Source organism: Hyposmocoma kahamanoa, unplaced genomic scaffold (genome assembly GCF_003589595.1).
Source record: "Hyposmocoma kahamanoa isolate Upper Pololo Valley unplaced genomic scaffold, ASM358959v1 63, whole genome shotgun sequence".
Lineage (NCBI taxonomy): Eukaryota > Metazoa > Arthropoda > Insecta > Lepidoptera > Cosmopterigidae > Hyposmocoma > Hyposmocoma kahamanoa.
The window spans coordinates 5,850,650-5,872,892 of NW_020653851.1; the positions used below are offsets into that span (position 1 = coordinate 5,850,650).

General features: G+C 33.4%; 3 protein-coding genes across 6 annotated transcripts in view; 2 read left to right on the forward strand and 1 right to left on the reverse strand.

Moving 5' to 3' along the window:
- The window catches only part of LOC113230163 (solute carrier family 12 member 6), a 71,607-nt gene extending 65,542 nt beyond the window's left edge, over positions 1–6,065 (forward strand). The window contains exons 14-22 of one of the 4 annotated variants that reach the window (XM_026463957.1): positions 47–215; positions 309–498; positions 613–828; positions 1,092–1,199; positions 1,332–1,385; positions 2,250–2,399; positions 3,906–4,066; positions 4,397–4,536; positions 5,074–6,065. In XM_026463957.1, coding sequence (XP_026319742.1) covers positions 47–215; positions 309–498; positions 613–828; positions 1,092–1,199; positions 1,332–1,385; positions 2,250–2,399; positions 3,906–4,066; positions 4,397–4,536; positions 5,074–5,165 — 1,280 coding nt within the window. In that variant the 3' untranslated portion in view covers positions 5,166–6,065. The remainder of the gene's footprint in view (positions 1–46; positions 216–308; positions 499–612; positions 829–1,091; positions 1,200–1,331; positions 1,386–2,249; positions 2,400–3,905; positions 4,067–4,396; positions 4,537–5,073) is intronic. The other 3 variants (XM_026463960.1, XM_026463959.1, XM_026463958.1) reach the window with 3 other exon arrangements.
- Positions 6,066–11,471: 5,406 nt separating this feature from the next.
- On the reverse strand, positions 11,472–13,829 carry LOC113230520 (FAST kinase domain-containing protein 3, mitochondrial-like). Its single transcript, XM_026464487.1, has one exon. The coding sequence runs from the start codon at positions 13,827–13,829 to the stop codon at positions 11,880–11,882; it is 1,950 nt and encodes a 649-aa protein (XP_026320272.1). The 3' UTR covers positions 11,472–11,879.
- Positions 13,830–14,660: 831 nt separating this feature from the next.
- LOC113230521 (trans-1,2-dihydrobenzene-1,2-diol dehydrogenase-like) overlaps positions 14,661–22,243 on the forward strand; it is a 30,630-nt gene continuing 23,047 nt past the window's right edge. The window contains exons 1-2 of the mRNA XM_026464488.1: positions 14,661–14,699; positions 16,032–16,106. Of these exons, the coding sequence (XP_026320273.1) occupies positions 16,089–16,106 (18 nt within the window). The 5' untranslated portion in view covers positions 14,661–14,699; positions 16,032–16,088. The remainder of the gene's footprint in view (positions 14,700–16,031; positions 16,107–22,243) is intronic.

The window sequence follows — 22,243 nt, forward strand, 5'->3', positions numbered from 1 at the left end:
TCAAAATCACACAAGTGTATAAAACTCTTCCATATTTCATTTACAGGAAAAGGTTTAACCGTATGTGTATCGGTGTTGGGAGGTGACTTCACCCGAAGATCTGGTGACGCCTTTATGGCAAAGCAAAACCTACGCAGTTGTATGAACGAGGAAAAAGTCAAGGGTTTTGTGGACGTTTTGGTCACGCATAGTGTTGCTGAAGGATTGAGTCATTTGTAAATATTTTTAACGCATTTTCTCACACGTAGTTTAATCATTAAAAGTAATTTTTGTAATTCAGGACCAAATTTCTACATTTTTTTTTTCAGCGTACAAACAACCGGTCTTGGAGGACTAAAACCGAACACGGTGCTCATTGGATGGCCGTATGGATGGCGCCAATCGGAAGACGAACGAACCTGGCAAACGTTCTTGCAAACCGTACGCTCTGTCACCGCAGCAAAAATGGCTATGCTCGTACCTAAGGGAATCAATTTCTTTCCGGACTCTACTGAAAAGGTTACTATTTTCAGTACATTTTGAAATACAAAAGCGAGAAAAAGCAATTGAGATCACTAACTCAATCATACCCTTTACCGATATAAAATTGACAAATCCTTTTCTTCCTCTCAGGTGTCCGGAAATATTGACATTTGGTGGATCGTACATGACGGTGGTATGCTGATGCTGCTTCCATTCTTGCTGAAACAACATCGTACTTGGAAAAACTGCAAGATGCGCATCTTTACCGTAGCCCAAATGGAAGACAACTCTATTCAGATGAAGAAGGACCTCAAAATGTTCTTGTACCACCTTCGCATTGAGGCTGAAGTCGAAGTTGTTGAAATGGTAAATAATTATCGCTAAACATTGAGTTGTCACTTAACACTGTCAATGGTACTAATCTCATAGTAAATGCGAATAATATTGTCAAAATAATTTTATTTTTATTTATTTTATTTATGCACATGAACAGGTAGTACATAAATTATTTCATTTAACAGATTATATATTATATTTCCGGTCGTGGTCTGATGTAATGACCCATTACACCCCTACGGTGCTAAACAGAAGAAATTCAAAACACGTTTTAAAAATTTCTTATATTACAGACGGACAATGATATATCTGCATACACTTACGAACGAACTTTGATGATGGAACAACGAAACCAAATGCTGCGAGAACTTCGACTTAATAAGAAGGAAACTCTTGGCATGGTAAGTAAGACACCATACCGACGAAAGACCAAATAAATAAAATTTGTCAATAACTGTGTGTACAGAGCTTACACCTCTTGTAACCACTTGTAACATAGAACTAACGTAATGTTTCTGTCACTGCCTATACAGGTGCAAAATTTGGTGGATTACCATGAGCAAAACGCTGAGGAGAAATTACCTCTGGTAATACGCTAACCCTCAATAGAGTCCACCCTTGTTCATTAGCTGTGATTTTTTTACAATTACCTCCTGCATTTATGTATAGTTTACACACTGCCCTGGTACTTGATTAAACAGTGTGTAAATAAAATGTTTTCTGTCAGCTTGATTATTGTTAGCCTCTGATCCGAAGCGCGTTTAGAACTAGTATTTTCTTTGTGTGGCTAAGAAGTTTTCTCATCTATGTGTCTTTGATTATCATCATACCTACTTCGTCATCTCGCATTTTATAACCTCTGCTAGCAGCACGTGCACATTACGATGTTTAATCACTCAATGTTTGCTTTTGGTGTTTTATCCTCTCTTTACATATCATCTAATTATTTACTTCATTTCTATTTTCGGAACAACACGTCTTTCACCTTTTTTCCGTATTCTAAACAAGCACTATATTCTATTCAAAAGCTGTTTGTTGTTCGTATATTTTTTTAAAAACACATATTTTTTCACGTGTGAAAAAAACATTTATCTCAATGGTGATATCGTAAATAAGCTTAGCCACTTTTATAACTTTTTTTAAATATATTGATTCAATTTGAACGCGCCTTTTAAAATTTATCAGTATTATATTAATATATAATATTATTTATTTTAAAATTTAAATTGCATCGCAATAAATAATCTATGTGTTGATATAACAATAATATACTTAGTGCTAACAATTGCAACTGGTTGTAGTGTAGATACACTACAAATCAGTTTTTTTTATTATAATAATTTTGCTATAAATAGTTAAGTAGTTACAATTTTTAAGCTTTGGCATCTCGAAAGCTTAAACAATTTCAAATAAAGGGCGATTTATAAAAGAGGATGTTGATTTGCGTATAGGTACAAGCAATCGTGGACCATCATCATGGTGATGTGAATAAGACGACAAGCAAAGTGCGTTTTGCGGAACCAGGTGCTGAACCAACGGTGGATGAAAATGCGCCTTCGCCTCCGCTAAGCGACAATGAAGAGAAAGATAAGGATGACAAGGTGAACATATTTTTGCTTTTACTTTGATGGACTTCTAAAATAAATAAATACAGTTAATTTCTTAGTGATATACAGGATTGAAATTTTTATTTCTATTTCAAATGTTATTAGTGTCACTTTTGACAATCTTAATTGTACCAAATGTATGAATTTATATATTGTTGTGTAAGTAAACTAAAAATTTCCACCCTGTACAATAGTGTCTTCGGATTCGTATTACTAATGATTAACAATAGGACTACTTACCTCAATGCCCCTTTTTATTTCTACGTTTATAATATTTGTATTTACAGATATGTATGTACAAGGTTAAGAGCACGTCAAGCTTGATCCTTTAAGTTTAAATTAACTCTATGACGCTCGCGAAAACAACGGTCGAAAGTCCGAAACGTTGAGCTTGATGGGGTTTTGACTGTACTCGTATTACTTTACACACTTATAAAACTGCTAAAGTTGCGTGCTATTGGTCGTAATTTTTTGAAAAAACATCCATGTCTCTGCTTGAAAATAAATTCACTAGAAACTGACCTACGATGGGGTCACGATTTATTTTACTTGATAAATACAGTTTCAAGTGAATTTTTCCATTTCATAATTGTCTGCTATTTTCTTGAATCTCTTCGCTTCTTATTTCAACTCTTTTGTATTTTTTATCTAACAAATTTTAACATTTTGTTCGGTTCACTCAAATTTTACTGAAGTATCCTTTCTTTTGTTATGTTCTACATCATTGTTGAAATCTTTTAGTTTCATATTATTTATTTTACTTTATTCATTATGCTAATTATTATGAAAACTGGTTGAATCGATTAAATATCACATCCTCCATAATATAGTGGCGAAATTAGAATGTAACATTTTTGGGTTTCTGACAAAATACATTTAAAACCAAAGTTACCTAGGTATGGAATACAACTAAAATATAGCTTTTCATATCAAATAGATTTTTGTCATACCTATTTGGCACCAGTCAAATGGCATGTCCCTCGTATGTAATTTTTTTAAATTTATTCTGTGACTATCCCAAAAATTGTTTATATAATTTTTTTACTTTATTATCGAGCGTGCGGATATATAAGTTGGACATAGTCTCCTTTATCTTCAATAGTATTTTTTACTCTTGCCTTCACGTTAAACTCAGATCGCTAAGGCTCTTTTGCTTAACTATTTGATAGAAATAAAGTTTCATTACTGTTATTTTAATGAGAATCTTATATCATATTGATACAATCAGTTCAAAATGGCACGAAAGTCCCAGCGAATCTACACACGGTGGTCATATGTTTGCAATGACTTCATCCACGTTGATTTGTTCACTTTTGTTCGTTTCGTTCTCACATTAGTTAAGAGATTGGATGTTTGAATGTCCGTAGTGAGTTATTGTTTTACAACTTAAATAATATATGACATCCCGTGTTTTATTCGCCTTGAATCCGTCATGTGCAACCCTCGATGCGCGCAAAATTGGACTTAATTGGAAATGGAATTGGAATTGGGGTGAAGTAGGACGATTTTCGGAGTAGTTTGTTGCACATAATCGATTCAATGTGGGACTCGTCCGATGAACGCTCGCAGTGTGAGGACGCACCTTCGCTGCCGACGGAGGAAAAGCCCCGAGATGCCAATCCCAACGGAGAAGCCGTCATGACTAAGGCTAACATTACGCCGTGAGTGTTTTTGTTATTTATTATTACTAGCCTTATATGAAAGATAAAGCTACTAAGTTAAAGAAGTAAAAATTGTATTAGTTTCACCATGTACAAAGTAACTGACAACAGATATCAATAAATGTAAACAGGATATTGTTTTACAACATTCAACATATATGAAAAATGGTTTCTCTTGATTACATCCGAACCTATATCTGCTTAAAAGTCGTAGATTAACATTAAAAATATTAAAACGGTGCCTTTAGTCTGTATTTTGAATATATAGCCCAGTAACAAATTGGACATGTTAAACAGACGATTTCTTTAATAGCGCATATTTCTAAACAGTGACGAAGGAACTGTCCGACGAATGCATACGGCGGTAAAGCTGAACGAGGTGATCGTATCGCGGTCCCACGACGCACAACTAGTCATACTCAACCTGCCCGGCCCGCCTAGAGATACCAAGCTCGAGAGAGAGTCCAACTGTAAGTATAAATACACCCGGAATACGCATTTTGTATGGAACTTTAATTCCTCACTGCCGCTCGACAACCTACTATGTAACTCACTCTATGTTTTCTTAATACCCTTCCAACAGGGACTTTGCTACAAAAGTACATAATATCATTGACTACGAGTCTAGAGAACTTAGGTTTTCGCGATTGTTAGACATAGGAAATGAAACTACTTTTCTCGGAACTAAATCGCGTGTCAGCCCTGACCATGGGGCCGGTAAAGGGCCCAAAACATTAGTTTGTTTGAAAAAAGAAATGTACGCGATATTGATCCGAAAAAATAGTTTCATTACCTAAATCAAGAGAAATTAAACAAATATCCACTAGTATTTAATACTATTGGGTATTTATATAAGCTGAAGCTAGAGGTTGTACTACTGAATATAACATTTGGGTGAGCGAAATATAACTTACATAAGGAAATGGCTCAATTGTCAAGATGACGTAGTGTAGATATACAGTATCCAGATTAGTAGATTGCTACATTTTTAACGTAATTTCCAACAGACATGGAGTTCCTAGAGGTACTGACGGAAGGACTGGAGAAGGTGCTCATGGTGCGTGGAGGCGGACGCGAGGTCATCACCATCTTCTCGTGAACGCGTGGGGCAAGAATGCGACCCCGCCCGTCGCGCGCGCCGCACTCTCACTATGGCAATACTAATTTTACTAAACGCGTCTCTGAACTGTTAGTGAAAACGCCCGTGCCTCTGCGCACCCTTATGAAAAATCTTTGTGATTCTATCGTAACTATTTAGTGCTGTTTTTTGAACGGGCCAAGTTCGTGTCTCGTTGATCATTTTCTAATGTTAAACAATCGCATAATCGCTCTCGAAAGACTGCCGAGACGAACATTACTTTCTATAATGGTTCGTTTATAAATATTATTATGTATTTTCTTACAACTATAAAATTATATTGACGTTCATTTAACTTGTAAATGTTAGCTTAGTTCTAAATTTTGTTATAGAGCAATAAAGAAGGGGACATAAAAAAAATGTTGATGCCTTTGTAAAAGTTGCTGAGCACTAACGCCGTTACTCAAAGAGAATATAAATATAAACAATAATTGTTACAGCAGCTTATCTCCAGAACATATATTCTGAGATATAGGGTATTACATATTGACAAATTGTTCAGTTACTCTTCGTTTATTTTATTACCTTAGATATATCATACAAATGGTATTACCGCAATGTACCACACACATTCAAAATAACAAAAAAAAACACCGTTTTCATTTACGTAACGAACATCCAAAACACGAAAATTTACAAACCCGATTTGGAAATTGATCTGTAACATATTTAGCTCAAAAATAATATTTATGAACATAAACACAAAGCACGCAATAGTATATCGACCACATTTTTTGGATTCAAGTAATCTGCCAGTATTAATTTATATATTGGGACGGTTGTATTTTTAACCGACTTTAAAAAAAGGAGGAGGTTCTCAATTCGTCTGTATGTTTTTTTATGTATGTATGTTACGCGATAACTAACTCCGCCATTCTTCTTTTGTTGGAAAGAAGGTACCTCAGATGTGGTGCCATTTAAATTTCAAGAAAATAAGGGGTGTGTAAATAAGGTGGCAAACTAGGGGATAAACGACTTTTGAGGTCGGTTTTTCTAACCGGAGGTTAGGTTATTAAAGACAACAATTATTGCTTGAATATAAATTCACTATTCAAATAAAAAATAGTGTGGCTAAGGTGGTTTGTTCAGCGCCAGTGCAGCCCTGTGTTACTTCGACCACCAGTACATTTGTGTTAATACCAACAACTTTTCCAACAGGCAAAACAAACCCTTCGATATTTGCTGCTTAGAGTGATGTTTTACTAAATTTATTCACTGTTGTATAGATATGTATGAAAAAGTATGTATGAATCTAATGAGAAGCCTTATCGGACGTTAGCTCTAAGTTTGTTTTGTTATCAATAGATTTGCTAAGTATATTATTTAGGTACCTAAATGGTCTTTGTGTTGCCGGTATGCCATATCGGTTGTAATTCTTTGGCCGTAGTACCGGCTGTAGCGTATTTGTTATTTTATGACATTTTTAGTATTTTTTTCTACCAGTGTTAAAAATCTTAGATACTTTATGAGCGATATGCATCTATTGAAGAATACCATAAATATTTTTTATCTATTAAAAAAAGTATTTTGTAAATAATTATTAATTATGTTCTAAGGTTTCTATATCTGCTCAACTTACCGTGGTGGGACTGAAGCGTGGACGAAGAGTACGTTGTAAAATTCTTTATTTTCTCCTGGTTGTAGTACATTTCGCTTGTTTTGAAACGTCATAAATTATCTAGTCATTTTGATGTTAATTATGTGACATCAAAGAACAAGATACCAAATGGTAGCCTACGATAGACTTAGAATTATCTGTTTTGTTTACTCAAAATCAACTTTATTAAATTAAATTATTGATTTATTGATACAGCTCTATATATAATAGTACAGCACTTAGCCTAACATACCCTAAAGGATTTATGGTCAGTAGATTTAAGTGAGTAACAAAAATCGATGTTGCTGTACACATTTCTAAACTTATACTAATTTCGTAAGGAAATTTTTGAGGACAACCATTATTAACGTCACAAAAGACGAAGAAAGTAAGATGACCTAATTACTCAGTATTATAGTATCAAAATGTAGATGTGTTTGCTACTTTGATAGCCACACTTTAAAATCGGAGTAGCCGTCGCTTCTTTATGTCTAAAAATGTGTGCAACAGTCACCGTGACATTAAGTATCGGGGTAACGTTGGCAGAGTGATATAAAATGCGACATCAGATGGGAACGCAGAGACGAATTTATATAGAGACTTCCCCTGCAAAAATTCTAGCGTCTAAACTTGGAAACGCATTCCACACACTTACGTAGGTAGATGATTTCTTACTGTGATCGTTTGTATAAAATTTTTATCATCCGGACTTACTCTAAACAATACAATTTTCATTGAACGTAAACTAACGTGAAAACAATGAAAAGTAATCGGGTCAGACGGTTCCCTTAATAGCCGAATTTAATTAACATTTAAATAGTTTCGAGGTCAAGTATTCCTTCTTCCTCAAACTAAAGCTAAGATTGACCTCGTGAAAATCTTTCGGCGCACCTAATCTATAACACCAATTATAAACTTATTGAAATATATTTACATCTAAGTACCTTTTAAGGTACAACTGTATGATAAAAACTCGTCAATTTTAATTTCCATGACACTTTACGTGTTGTCATAAATTGTCACATAAGCCCTTTGGCTCGTCTAAATTGATAAACAAAAGATTAGCTAAATTGTGTTTAAAATGGTCCTCTATTGGTAGCCGTTCTTACTTAGATACTCACTATATAATTTCATAATCTTAATGTTTTATTGATAAATACGGAATCCATTATCCGTTTACGAATGTTATTCTAAATCTATTTACTACGATTTATGTAGTAATGCATTCGAATAAATTGTAAGAACGTTTAGGTATCACAAAGTAGTCATCTCAAATACTCACAAAATATCACAAAATAATTGTTTATGTCTTAAGCCTTACCCGAAAATATTAGATAACTCCTTTCAACAACGTTCATATGATAATAATTATTCATTAAATGCACTGTAAAACATTAAGATTGCAAAGATATTAATGGATTTCAATCAGGTGAAAAATGGCTACCATTACACGACTCTTAATGGAGTATTTATGATAATACGGTATAAGTTTAGGAAGCTATTCCTTATTCGTATAAAAGAGTGTTAGGTAACTGCCAAATAGGAGTCGATGTTGTAAAATATCCTAGTCCGTAAGCGATTAGGTAGCTCTAAATTTCATGGTTCAGAATTTCATGTATAATTAGATCAGAAAATGATAATAGTTTTAAGATAATAGTGCATGATATCACTTTTTGGATAGGTAGAGAATATAGCGACATTCTCATTTTACATTCACTAAAGTTATAAGAATTGAGTGTCTCTCTGATATATTTTCTGCCTAAATAGTTATTACGATATTTCGTTTTATTAGTTTTTTGTGTCTTCTAGTATGGAAAAAATCTGTAAAGTCACAATTTTATGAGAGAAAAAAAGCAGAGTAACTAAAAACATAAGAAGTATAGTATAAACCTTATCTAGGGCTAACGCGAGAGCGACATAAAGCATAGCAGTATCTCGCGCTCTGTCGTGCTAGCCCTTCAGCTATACGCATAAGATCGAATCGAAACTGTATAGCGAGTAATACACATATGACAACTTTATTGATATGTCCTATTTTGCTTTGATTTTGGTTGCATCAGTGAATAAATTAACATACTTCAACGTACAACTATGACGTAACTTTTCTATATTCTGTCCTCATCATCTAATCATCCATTTTCAATGTAACCAAAATACTTTTATAAAAGTAAAATAATTAAAATCGTTACATGAAAGTAAGATACATTCAATTTGAAACAAATAATGTAGAGTTATGAACCATCTCTGACTTGCCATTGCCAAATTAATGATTTGTCAAAATTTCCTGAAGTCACGATATTTACCAACTACTTACGAAATTTGCGAATAGTATACATATTTGAAAAATTTACTAAGTTGCGCTTCCTTTTATTATGTACCCCGCAAGTATTTAATAAAAATATCTTTACCGAACATGTATTTAAAATAATATAACATCATATACATACTCGTTAGTTTAATAAAAAACAGACTTTTAACTTTAAAAAGATTATAAAATTGTATCTAGAATTGGACAAATTCCACTTTATTTAAAGTTATAATGAAAGAAATTATAAAATTAATATAAATGTCGAATAAGTGATTCCAAAAATGTCTTTAAAAGCTATGTTTATTTACACATACGTTATTTATCACGTAGTGATGTAAAATAGATTTTTTTGCAATAACATATCTTCTTTTTATTGTTCAAAATTTTAAATGACTTAAAAATAATTATGCCTATCAATAGGTATTGAATGATAATTTATTCTAAAGAATTATTAAATTATATATTAACAAAGGAATTATACTTAAGAATATAAAATAAATTATGTATCTACAAAACTTACGTTCTACCTAACCTTTCTAACTGAATGTCGAATTTATATTTTATATCGGCAGTATAACATTGTTTTTCAACTACTACTTAAAATGAAGTACGCAAATTATAACGTTATATTCGTTAGACACATGTACATTAGTTTATTTATAATTCTCATATATAAGCAACCATATTATTCAACCCTAATTTACTTGTAAAATTCCACACGTATTAATAATATAGAAACTACACAAATAAGGTGCAAATAAAATCAGTATCAAACGTCAACACAAAATTTAATTTAATTAAGATTTATTTACAAATTTCAATGTCATACCTACATTATTGCGAGTCAGCGAAATGTGCCAAACTTCATGTGAATTATATCGTTTTGAACGACGCGAAGGCAAAACAAACGTTGTATTAATCTCTACCTAAGTATAACTAACTAATTGCATTGAAAAATTATTTTCTATGCCTCTATAAAGCAGTTCAAAAACTATTAAACACGATAAAAATCGTTAGCAAAAATATATTTGCTGTTAATATTTTCAATCCTAGTACCTATTTATACTATTTCTATTCTTGTTGATGAACTGCAACTAAATTTGTAATCGAATTCATCTAGAATGATGTGAAAGATAGACTGTGAAGATCGGTAATGTAATTATCAATGAAAAATAACGGTGACGTGTGTACCTAATAATAATAGCTTTGGAGTACCTATTGTGTGTTAGAGTCACGTTTACATAGATGTAATTCGGGATTGGGTCTCATTGGAAACGTTTAAGAATGCTCTAGAATTTGTCTGAAAGTTGTTATGATGCGTGTAATTGCTGTTTGTTGATTTCAATCTACCCGCGATACTCTAAGTTTAAGAGCTTAAAAATAAATGTTTAAGAGTATTTAAACGGGAAAGTTAGAAGGTGTAAACGACAGTTTCCAGTGAGCATTCCTCCCGAAAAATGCACATATATTAACATACTTCAGATAGTTTACAAATCGTGTTCGTAATTTCAATCGTACATTTAGCCTTATTCGAAGCCATAACTCTGTCGAGTGTCAAGTAGGTAATTTATTGATGTATATTAACATACTTTAGATTTAGGCTGTGAGGCAGCGTAAACACATTCTTTACAAATTTGATATTCATGCTAGAGTTGCTGTGATACAGGATTATGGCTATATAAAATTATAGAGTAGTCATTTCTGGCTATGGGCAATCATCAGAGGCAATTCTAATTGACTTGGTTGCTTTTAAACAAACGTTAGCTGTATCACACAAACAATATTTTAACTATTGCTAAAAACATAAAAGAAATTGGTACTATACGGCATAGACGTAAGTTGATAACCCCTAAAGCAATAAGTATCTGTGTAACGCGTCCCAGTTAACGCTAGTATAAAAGCAACTTAAAATGCCGGACTCTATCTGTGATTTCACTGACGTGTAGTTGCACCATAGGCTGCATAATGCCAGTCCAACCTAACCTTCTAAAAGTCCCATTAGCCTCTAAATCTTAGGAATTCAAAAATTCCGTTCATTTCCATTCTTTACATTCCCGCTCCTACATATTTGCGAGGCTGTCTGAAATATTACATGTTTAGATCAAAATGTACAAAGAGCTCTTTTAGCTTGTTCATCTTATAGAAAACGCTTTCGCCAAACATGTTGTTGGAGAAGGTATATAAATAGGACAGTGGCGTAACAAAATGTGGTAAGCCCTCTAACCTAATTAGGGTCACAAAGGTAGTTTTCGAACAGCTTCTCAAATACACACTATGTTGTTACGCGACTGGAACCTAAAAAATAAGAGCTCAGAATTATGAACAATCGTCACGCGTAACCTAAAAACCAGCGCACTAATATCCCAAAGCAGTCCCGCAAAGCGGAATGCTAGTTAATCTTTAATCTGAACGAGTTTTATTAGAAAAAATATTTCGAAGTGTACCTAAGAGTTGTTTAAGAAAATATTAAAAATATTCAAATAATAAAATTCTAGTGAATTAGTCAGTGAGTAAATTTTAAGAGAAAGATGTTATGAGTATAATGAAATAAATTAATTATAACATTATGTTGTTGCTTTTTTATTGATTTACCACAAAATTGTACTTCATATCACAAAATATAAGCTTTCCATAATCGAGTAAAAAAATTTAATACTCTACTGAATTGCACATCTTACATTCTAATGTTTTTTGCTATTTTTTATCGCCAATAGGCAATGGCACTTTATATAATTTACATATTTATTTCTTACTTTAACAATAAAAAACACTACATACAAGGCTCAGCATTCAAAATACTGGCAATAAGATATTTCTTCAAATCACTGGTATTAAATGATGTATAGAATTTACTGATAATAGAATACTTAAGACTAACAACCTTCATGCTGAGAATTTTCAAATGCCTCTTCTTCATTACTTGAGGGCCAATCAACTGCTTATTATCTGAACAATAATGGTCTGGTAGATGAATTAAAATAGCAGTATTCACGTTTTTACCAGATTTCAGCTTCCAATTAAAATTATTACTTCCCAAACCAGCAGGGTGTAACATGATATCTATCAAATAAGTTTCATCAAAATGTAAGTTTGGTATAAAAACACATGTGGAATAATTATCAACACCACCTGCAACTTCTTGTAGGGTATCTTTTATCTTATCTATTATATTCCTAACTCTACTATCTTGAAGAGTGAATTTAGACCACTGGTCTTTTGGAAGAAGAGGGATAGAATAATCCTTACACTCCAAAGATAGAGCAGTGTCTACCAAATGGAACTTTTTCATTACTTGAGGATTGTTAATCCTCACCAAGTACTCAGGGCTGAGCATCCTTTTCACTAACTCCAAGGGATGCTTACCAACAAAAATGAAGGAAAGTATCATAGAAGCTAAATCATCTGCTGATATTTTATCAAATTTTTCTTCCAGCACTCTTTCAGCCTGTTGCCAAAATTCAAAACCTTGAATTGGATCAAAATACAAATATCCAAATGGATAAATAAAAGACTTCAGAAAACTAGCAGGTATAACATTGCCGTTGGTTAAAAAATATTCACTGCAAGCATTTAAAATCTGTTCATTGCGAATTTGAAACTGCATGCAGTAGTTAAGAATGCTCACAATAACAATTGGGCTCTGAATTCTTGGCCCCTTCAATTTTATATACTTTTCAATGGCCTTTTCTATGTGATCATCAGTGTAGTTGAGCCTTGTCACTTTTGTAACTATGTCTAGGAAAGACTCCTCATCTAATGCATGGATATTTTTATGTATCCATGTGCCGACCACAGCAAATGACTGCATTGATGAATATTTTACTTCCAAGAAAGTGTTTAGTATTTCTTGCATTACTGGTACTTTAATTTTACTCCACAAGTCAGCAAACTTTTGCTCTAGTAGTGTTAGTATAGTCCTCTTGCTTACTTTTAATCCTGGTAGAATTGTGAATATTTTTACAATATTTACTTCATTAATATCTGCTTCTTTTTGTACAAACCCAATCCATAATTTATCGATAATCTCAGAGTACCGGGGATCACTTCTGTTATTAATCAGAAATGATAAAAATTCACAAATTTGCAGAATGGACAATTTATTATCAATGACTCTGAATAGGAGTTCTTCACAAAATTTGTGTTTATAAGGGTCCATAAAGTTTGATATAGTTTTCAAAATATTCAGTGTTGTCTGGGTATCTTCAGTCTTTATGATTACTTTTAAAAGTTTGTCTAATATAGCACCTTTAGCCATGTTGATATGAGTATTTGAGTCAATAAGCATTGGAGCTGCATCCATTGGATTCTTTTCAATGTCGTAGATTCTCTCCATGGCACCTAAAGCAATATTAGGAGTAATCTTAGTACATTTTGATAGTAAAGAAAAAACGTCTCGAAGGTCGACGCACTGTTTAAATTCCGCTTGAATGAGATGGTAGCTGCCGTTATCCGGCGCACTTTGAGGATCTTCGACAGTCGATTTCTCATCAATTTCCGCTATATTCGTTAGCTTCCTCACAATCAAAGGAAGCTCTTGAACATTCATCCCATTTTCCATCAATATAGAGCTATTAATAAACTCAGGACTGTTGGTTTTATCCTCGCTGAGATGCCGCGTGAATAACGGCGATACATACATCAACACCGGCGAAGATTTTGAACTTCCAACTGATAGAACATTATTTTTTACTTTTAAATAAGATCTTAAAACTATCGACATCGCTTATAGAATTAAGAAAAAGCAAATGTAACAAAATACAAATTACGTAGCCATGAATTAAAAAATCCTTTGTTTGTTGTTGCAGTATAGCCATCAACGTCAATATGACAGTGACACTGACAATTCACCTATAATTTTTTTTTTATTAAGGCTTTGGCAAAATCAACTGCCTAAACATGAAGTTTAAATTATGTTTCTGTAAATATGGCCGCTACAAAGAGGATAGGCAATTTGAGGCGGCGTGTTTGGATTGACTCGGAATTCCTTAAAACGGGCCGTTACGGGTATTTTAGTTCGAGATTCGTATAATTTCGCGTTTTAATCTTCGATTAAGGTACAATAGCACTATCCTATTCTACTTTAAACTAGATTTCACAAAGTAATTGAAAGTCAAAATAAAAACGACACTTTTCCCTCCAAAAGGTCCAGAGCGAATCCAGGCACTTATAAAGATTTTTAGTTGCCCCACACACGTAATTTTTACTCTTGAGACGTGTATCTGAACGTGGCTTTTTTTTTTGAACGTATTCGGAGTGATATTATCTTCTTTCTCCTTTTTACATCATTGAGATAGTCGTTTCTATCATCTTAATTTACTCTTGACCAAAAACTAAAACGTTTTTTTTGACATTTACAAGTAATAAACCTAGCGTACGATGATAGTTGAAATAGTTAAATTTTTAAATAATTATTTAGTGTTATGGAGAAGAAACTATTGTTTAAATTATAAATCCACAAGCTGTATGGACTTTTGAAGTCACAATTTAAACGTTACACGTTGTATTTGTTTTGAACTTTCATTGAATAAACGAGTGTTGACTTGTCAGCTGACTTCGCCTCAGGCTTTGAACGAGAGAACTCGTGATTCCAGTGAGTACATTCGTTATTACAATTTTATCAGTCCGCAATATGCCTTAACCTGGTAAATTTTCTTTACTTCAATAATCTTGTGTTTCTCTGAATATAGTAGTAACAGGTTCCTAAATCCATTTTTTTTAATTTAATTTTTATTGAATTGATATTCAATTATTTTTATGTGAACTTACTCCACTAGTTTGTTATAATTATTAATACAAAGATCGAACACTCAGAAAAAATCCTTCGATTAATTTTTTTAATTGTGTTTTGTTTGCTTACTTTAAAAATTTGTCAATATTATTATGGCATTTATGCTATGAAGTTTTCAAATTACTATTTTAATTACGTAATAAGTTTAAAGAGCTACTCTCAAATAGTAAAGTGGATTCCATAGCATTTAAGTGTAAATTTATTTTACTTATGAATTAATGATTATTTGACTTTGTAACAGTTAATTATCTAAATATAAAGGCACTTAAACAGGCTTAATAAAAAAGCATTAAAATGGACCCTACCTAATCTTCTAGAGTAGTTTATCTGACTCAAAATTCTTATTGTTTCTATCAATGTGATATGAAAGTGCTAAATATAAATATCTGATAGATTTTTGTGATATCAACTAAACCAAACATCAGTTAAAATATAGAAAAGTTTCATCAATTTCAAACATCAAAATGGTTAGTCAGTAGAAGATGCTCTATTTCTTTTTAGCAAAATGATAATCAGAATCAAACCAGTGACTATGTGTGCCTGTGACTTTTATTTTTTGACAAATTTCAATTCCTTTTTCACATTTTACTAGTATGTTATATCTATATTTGAATCCTAATGAAAAACATTGAATTTTCCAAATTTGTGAAATACCCTATTCTAAACAAAATCATTAATGATTTATTTGTTTATTATTCTGTTCATTTTATTTTATTCATTTGAACAGACTAGAGGTTGGTCTGTACCTCTAGTCTGTTCAAATTAATAAAATACTGTCTGTTAATTTTGAACAAATTTTAATTCTGTTTTCACTTGACCATGAATTTATGTCTCTTAGTAATCTCATCTAGAAGCATTTAATGATTTAAATGTTTCAAATATAAAATACAGTCTAAACCATTTCAGACATGTTTTTTTCTTATTATAGTATTCATATTAAATTGTCCATTTAAACAGACTAAAGCCAAATGCTGTCTCAGTGATTTGTGACTTTGATGTGTGTAAGATTTTACAAAAATAACTTCAGTGCAGCTTCTATATGTACAACTTCATATAGCATTGTTTAACTCCAACACTACAAGTCAGTAAACCCTTAGGCATATATACATTTGAGCATTTTATGTTTGCTTTCAGTTTCATGTCTCTTGAGCATCAAATCTTCCAATATTATTGTACGTGGAATATGCCAGAATGCCTGAACTGACCAATGTGAGTAATTTATTTGTTTATTATCATTTAACATGAATACTGGGGCATTTAAACAATCAATATCTATAGATTTAAATGCCTATACAGACTTATATACATTTCGCATTGAGTAGAAAGTATGCACCCATCAGTGGTGAAGAATAGATATTTAAATAAGGTTAGCCAATGTAGAAGGTAACACGTGGCGACTTTTAGCAGCGCGTCTGCAGCGATTCAGTCGCAACGTAGTAGCGATGCACTTGCTAATCGCCTACCTTACACACACGCATCTTAAGCAGCGATACAATCGCGATGGGAAAGTTTTTAATGATTCATCATAAGCGCCTGCATCGATGCTGTCGCGCGATTGCATCGATGCAATCGCCTATAAACCGCAATGTCGCGATGCAATCGCGCCTTTCTGTCGCTGCTAAAAATAACCGTGTCTAACCGCTCTGTGTTGGAGAAAAAATTCTAAGATAAGCTGATGGGTTTCGTATTATATTGGATCCATCGCCACTAGCATCTACATTTAGATGTCTTTCTAGAATAGCGGCCAATGTCAAAAACATAATTCGTCATTAAAGAAAAACTGAGGCACATCTGGCGCGCAGAAACGATCTATCGTATACCCAATCAATGTTGTCACGTGATTGCTTCAACCAATGGAAAGTTCGATGTCTTAATCCTAATGAAATTTAACACATGCTACAAATACAGCTATGTAATAACAAAAAGTAAAAAAAACCTACTTCAAGCCACTGTTCTTAAAAGGTGGCGATATACATACGAGTATATTATATGTGTTTAATTTTATTATAGTTCTTACTTTAACACTAAAAAAGAAAAGAATACAATTTAAATATACCATTATACATATATTCTACGCCCTTTTCCCATCCGGGTAGGCAAAAACCACAAAGCCTTCCACTTGCTACGATCCTACTCTACACGCATCAGTGCTGCCATCATCGAATATACAACGGCTGTCATACACGCTCGTCGGTTGATCTCCTAAGATGCAGCAAACTGCACTAGGAAAAGCTTTAAACGCCCAATGTCCAATAAAATGTACTAAATATAATTAAGTACATGCTTCTGGACCAAGCCCTCTGTTTACCATGAAAAGCATATTTTTAACCGACTTCAAAAAAAGGTAGAGGTTCTCAATTCGGCTGTATGTTTTTTTGTATGTATGTTACGCGATAACTCCCTCATTTGTAAACCGATTTTGATGATTCTTTTTTTGTTGGAATGAGGGTACCTCAGAAGTGATCCCATTTAAATTTGAAGAAAATATTCCACCTCTATGGGTGACAAACCAGGGGATGAATGACTTTTGAGGTCAGTTTTTTAGTACTCTGTACTGAGATTATTCTAGATACCCAATGGTCATACATCATATGTAACGCTAGATTTGAATGCGATATATTCACTATAAAGTACAGTATACACTGGGCGTGTACGGTTAATATCGCACACTAAGTATGTTACCGCGTCAGCATTTTTATGTTTTTGTGTTTAGTTATGATTTCTACACATTTGCAATCAAGGCATTGTCATAAGCAAGCGCGTATTTTATTTTATAATAAAGTAAACGAAATAAATACCATTTGTAAGATCAAGAAGGATTCATTATTTATCAACATTATTAACAAGATAGTTTGTGTAGCAAGAACAAGACGCGAACAGGGCGTTTATTATGTAATCATTAACATGATAATTATTACGTGGGCCTGAATCGCTTCACATATTATGTACATTTTGATGTACACGAGGCCTAAGTGGGTTAAGGGTAATCTTAACCTGGCCTTTCGAAATATTCGTTTCAGTTTTTTACAGCGAAGATTGTGTCACAGAAGAACAGAAATAGTACACTAAAACAAAATTACAAATACCAATACCTTAATCAGTTTTAAAGTATGTAATTTCACGTATGAAAACCATTATCAATATATTGGAACTTATATAAGAGCTTTGACCCTGTATGGTTAAGTAATTACATCTATTTTCATAACGTGCTCGTAAATAACTGTATAATAACTACTATCTCACTTGTATGCACTTAATCACGTTAATCATACAAGCCCAACCCAATGCCCTTATTACATAAAAGGTATGGCATATCACCAATATGTGACATTCCCACGGGAAAAGGCCCAATTTGACGGTTAGGGACAAAATAAATACAATCGATTTTCGTCTTGAGTCCCTAACAACCACCCTCTATAAAATATTTGTATACTATGTCACAAAATATGTAGACGATGCACTGATGACTGATTTGACAATTGTGTAAAATAACATCGTCTGTTCTCATGTTGATAGCTCACGAAAGATATAAAAGGAATAAAGACATCTTCGTTACTATCATATTATTACTTCATTTTCTATACTAATAGTAATCGACGGTTGCGAATCATTTGCAATAAACGATAAATATAAGAACGTATTGTTCGCGAACTCGACTTGTTCAGATGATAAAAATTGTGAAAATTTATAGTATTGTTATACCTTTGCCCACATTAGTTGCTGTTTATGTACTGCTTTTGTTCTTGTGTATGAGCAATAAAGTGTATATCTATCTACTCGTACAATAATTATGCAATCGCGATTACCATGTGCCACTTGCTTATTACCTTGTTCTTTACGCGGCCGCGGCAAAAACGGTAATTTTTAAAATAGGGCGTTTACACTAAAGCGTCCATCGTACTGAGATTGGTACTTTTTCTCAAGTAATCCTACATATGTCCGTATTGCATAAACCTTTATATGTCGCCTATTGGTTAATTTGCTTGTACGGCCTGACATACGTCAATGTCGTGAGCTCATAAAACTTCCTTTTAAATGAGACTGCCAATTAAGTGGAATTTCACTTGGTAATACAGTCACTGTTTTACAAATTGTATTACTTTGACACAGTTTTCATTTTCTGCATATCTTTATATTTGTCTATAAGATAATTATAAGAAACTAGTAGAGTAATATCATGGTAGTATAATATCATAATATTCATTAAAATCAATATTGCTGTAAGATAGTTTTCGTATTAACTTTTGTCAAGCCTGACTCTACTCAGACTATTCAAGCTTGTCTCAGACGATGTCGATACTAAAATGTTATATTTTTTTTAAATTTTTTCCATTCTTAACTTCGGTATCTTATGATACTACACAATTTAAGATTTATGCATGGGGCGCACTATAAGCTTTTGGAATGAATAAGAAAAAAATACTATAAATGGTCAGAAACGAATTTATTGTTTCTCAAAATATTCTCCGTTAGCGTTAATGCACTTTTTCATACGAATGAACCAATTTTGAAAACATTTATGCCACTCCTCCGTGATAATCTCTGAAATATTGTTTTCATACTCTTTGACAGCCTCTTCAGGTGATGAAAATCGTCGACCGCGTTACTGGTTCTTAATTTTTGGAAATAAATAAGTCACAAGGTACCAGGTCGGGACTGTAAGCGGGATGGCTTATAAGGTCAACGTTGTTCACCTTTACAAATTCATTAGTCTGTCTGCCCGTGTGAGAACTGGCATTATTGTGGTGCAAGATGATACGGCGTTTACAGTTATTTTTACGGAGTTTTGCAATAACTTCTGGCAAACAAATGGTCGTGTACAAGTCACTGTACACGGTACAATGATTCTCCAAAGCAACAGTAGCCACGTGTCCAGTTTTATTAAAAAAGAAGCAATCATCCGCTTAGAGGCACTTTGCACGGGCGCCACTTTGGTTGGTTTCGACTCATCTCGAAACACCAGTACGCTCGATTGCTGCTTTGTTTTGGGATCGTAACTATAAATCTATGTTTCGTCGCCTGCTACTATGTCCCACACCAAATTTGACATCCTGTCGTTGAATCTGGTAAGCATACAATTGCACCAAGTGACGCGATCCGTTTTTTGAGCCTCAGTCAAATTGTGTTGGATCCACCGAGAGCCACCACAGCTTTTTCACACCCAAATGTTTGTGTAGTATTGATTGTATTTGCCTATGCCTAAAGATGCCCGAATCTCATGGTATGTCACATGCCTGTCTGTTTTGATCATACGGCGCACAGCATCGATGTTTTTGTTGTGCACAACAGTGGACGGGCGACCGCCTCGAAATTCGTCACTGAGATTCACACGACCGCGTTTGAATTCTGCAAACCAGCTATAAATAGTCGTCTTGCATGGTGCTTCATCGTCAAAAGCAGTCTGAAGCCGAGCGAAGCTCCGCTGAGCAAATCATACTACGAAAATTTTCACGAGTATATCCATGGTGATGTAGACAACCAATTTCTAAAATAACGCCACAATGTAAAAACAAGTGACAGTCAGATGAAGCAAACTGTATTCTACAGCCAAACAGTTCCATTTTCAAATGTTGTAATTACTTTTTAAATATTGTTTATGTAAGTGGCCAGATCCGGAAAGTTATAGTGCGCTCTATGTATTTATTTCGCAATGTCAGACACCGACTTCAATATTGACACGACTCGAAAATGGCAAGAGTGAAAAGTAAAAATGTCACGGTCATGTTTTGGAATAAAAAGTGTCATTCGTCTTAACACATCGCAGTGTCAAAAGTAATATTAGTTAATTTCAGACCGAGAATAATGTTACCATATCTTTTACACGGTTTTTTTTAATCGAAAGACGGTGAACTTCCATATCAAAACCCACAAATTATTATTTTAATTTGTGACACAGTTGAAGCCGGTGTGCAAAATGTTGTAGTCCAGTGAATTATAACGAAAATAGCTCATTTTTACGTCTATCGCAAGACAAGTACTGAAAAATGCAAACAGATCGCCATAACATGTTTAACTGAAATGCTGGATAAAGACAGACACCTTCTTCCTGTGGATTAGATCGTAACTTTACTTTAATTATAATAATATCATTTATATTTATTACTTTGATCCCAATATTACGAGTACGTACACGGAAAAGGGTTTACTTTTGGCTGTTGGGGATGTGCACATGATATTATGAACTTAAGTAGGTATTTATAAATACCTTGCATATTCGCACAATTTCGTTATTTCGAAAACCTATTAATACCAAATACTGCTGACGTCTTCCCGATTTATCTATTTCAGTTTTGTTTACCTCCAAATTACTTCGACGAACGTATATTCTTTACCCAGACTATTGCCACTGTTTTCTCATATTTTATGAAAATATGCCTTTTGACTAGAAACCTTTATGTCAATGAACCTACATCTATTTAGTACATTGTGGTATGTTTTATACGTGGTAGTTAACCGATTTCATAAAAGGAGGAGGTTTTCAATCCGACTTTTTTTTGTAACGCGATAATTTGTTTATCGATTTTGATAATTCGTTGTTTATTGGAAAGAGGGTACCTCAGTAGTGGTCCCATTTAAATTTGAAGAAAATATTCCACCTCTAAGGGTGACAAACTAGGGGATGAATGACTTTTGAGGTCGGTTTTTTGATTACTTATTTGTTACAAATATGGTTTACACCAAATATTTATTCTTACCCTCTACATGACTCAAATTACCTTAATTCTTGCCGTCTCTTTATTTATTTGGCAAACCAACAGAATTATACATACCTTTTATGATTAAACTAAAGAGGTACAAGTTGCATTGTTCTCATACGTATCAAATGTAAATAAATTATAAAGACAATGTACAATTTTTAGCAAACATTGTGCTATATTTATAAAACTACAACTACAATTAAAAATAAAATTGAAGTGATTATTGTTTGTCCCCCTCTCACTCTCAAAGACACGTTACACTTACCTTTTTACTTTTTTTGATTCGCCCTGTAATCAATTATACAATACGATACGAGTTTCTGGAAATAGATATAGATTTCTATAGGTGACGGTGACCAAATGGGCCTATAGTGCATTTACCGTCTTGTATACTAATAATAAATACGCGAGAACGGTTACTTTTATTCATATTATTTCATTTATTTATTTTTTTATCAAAAATAAGCGCTGATTTGACTTCCATCTCACCTGATGGAAAGTGATGACGAGGTCTACGATGTAGCATGCACACCCAAATAATGCCTATTCACTCTTGCCTTGAATAGGTCCAAGTTATAGCGTTCAGGGAATACGTCCGCAGGCTGAGAATATCCACAACATAGGGATGGAATCCCAGGCCACGTCTAG

Bases quoted from the DNA above. Each gene is read 5' to 3' on its own strand.
- LOC113230520 (XM_026464487.1), bottom strand. From the start codon at position 13,829: ATGTCGATAGTTTTAAGATCTTATTTAAAAGTAAAAAATAATGTTCTA.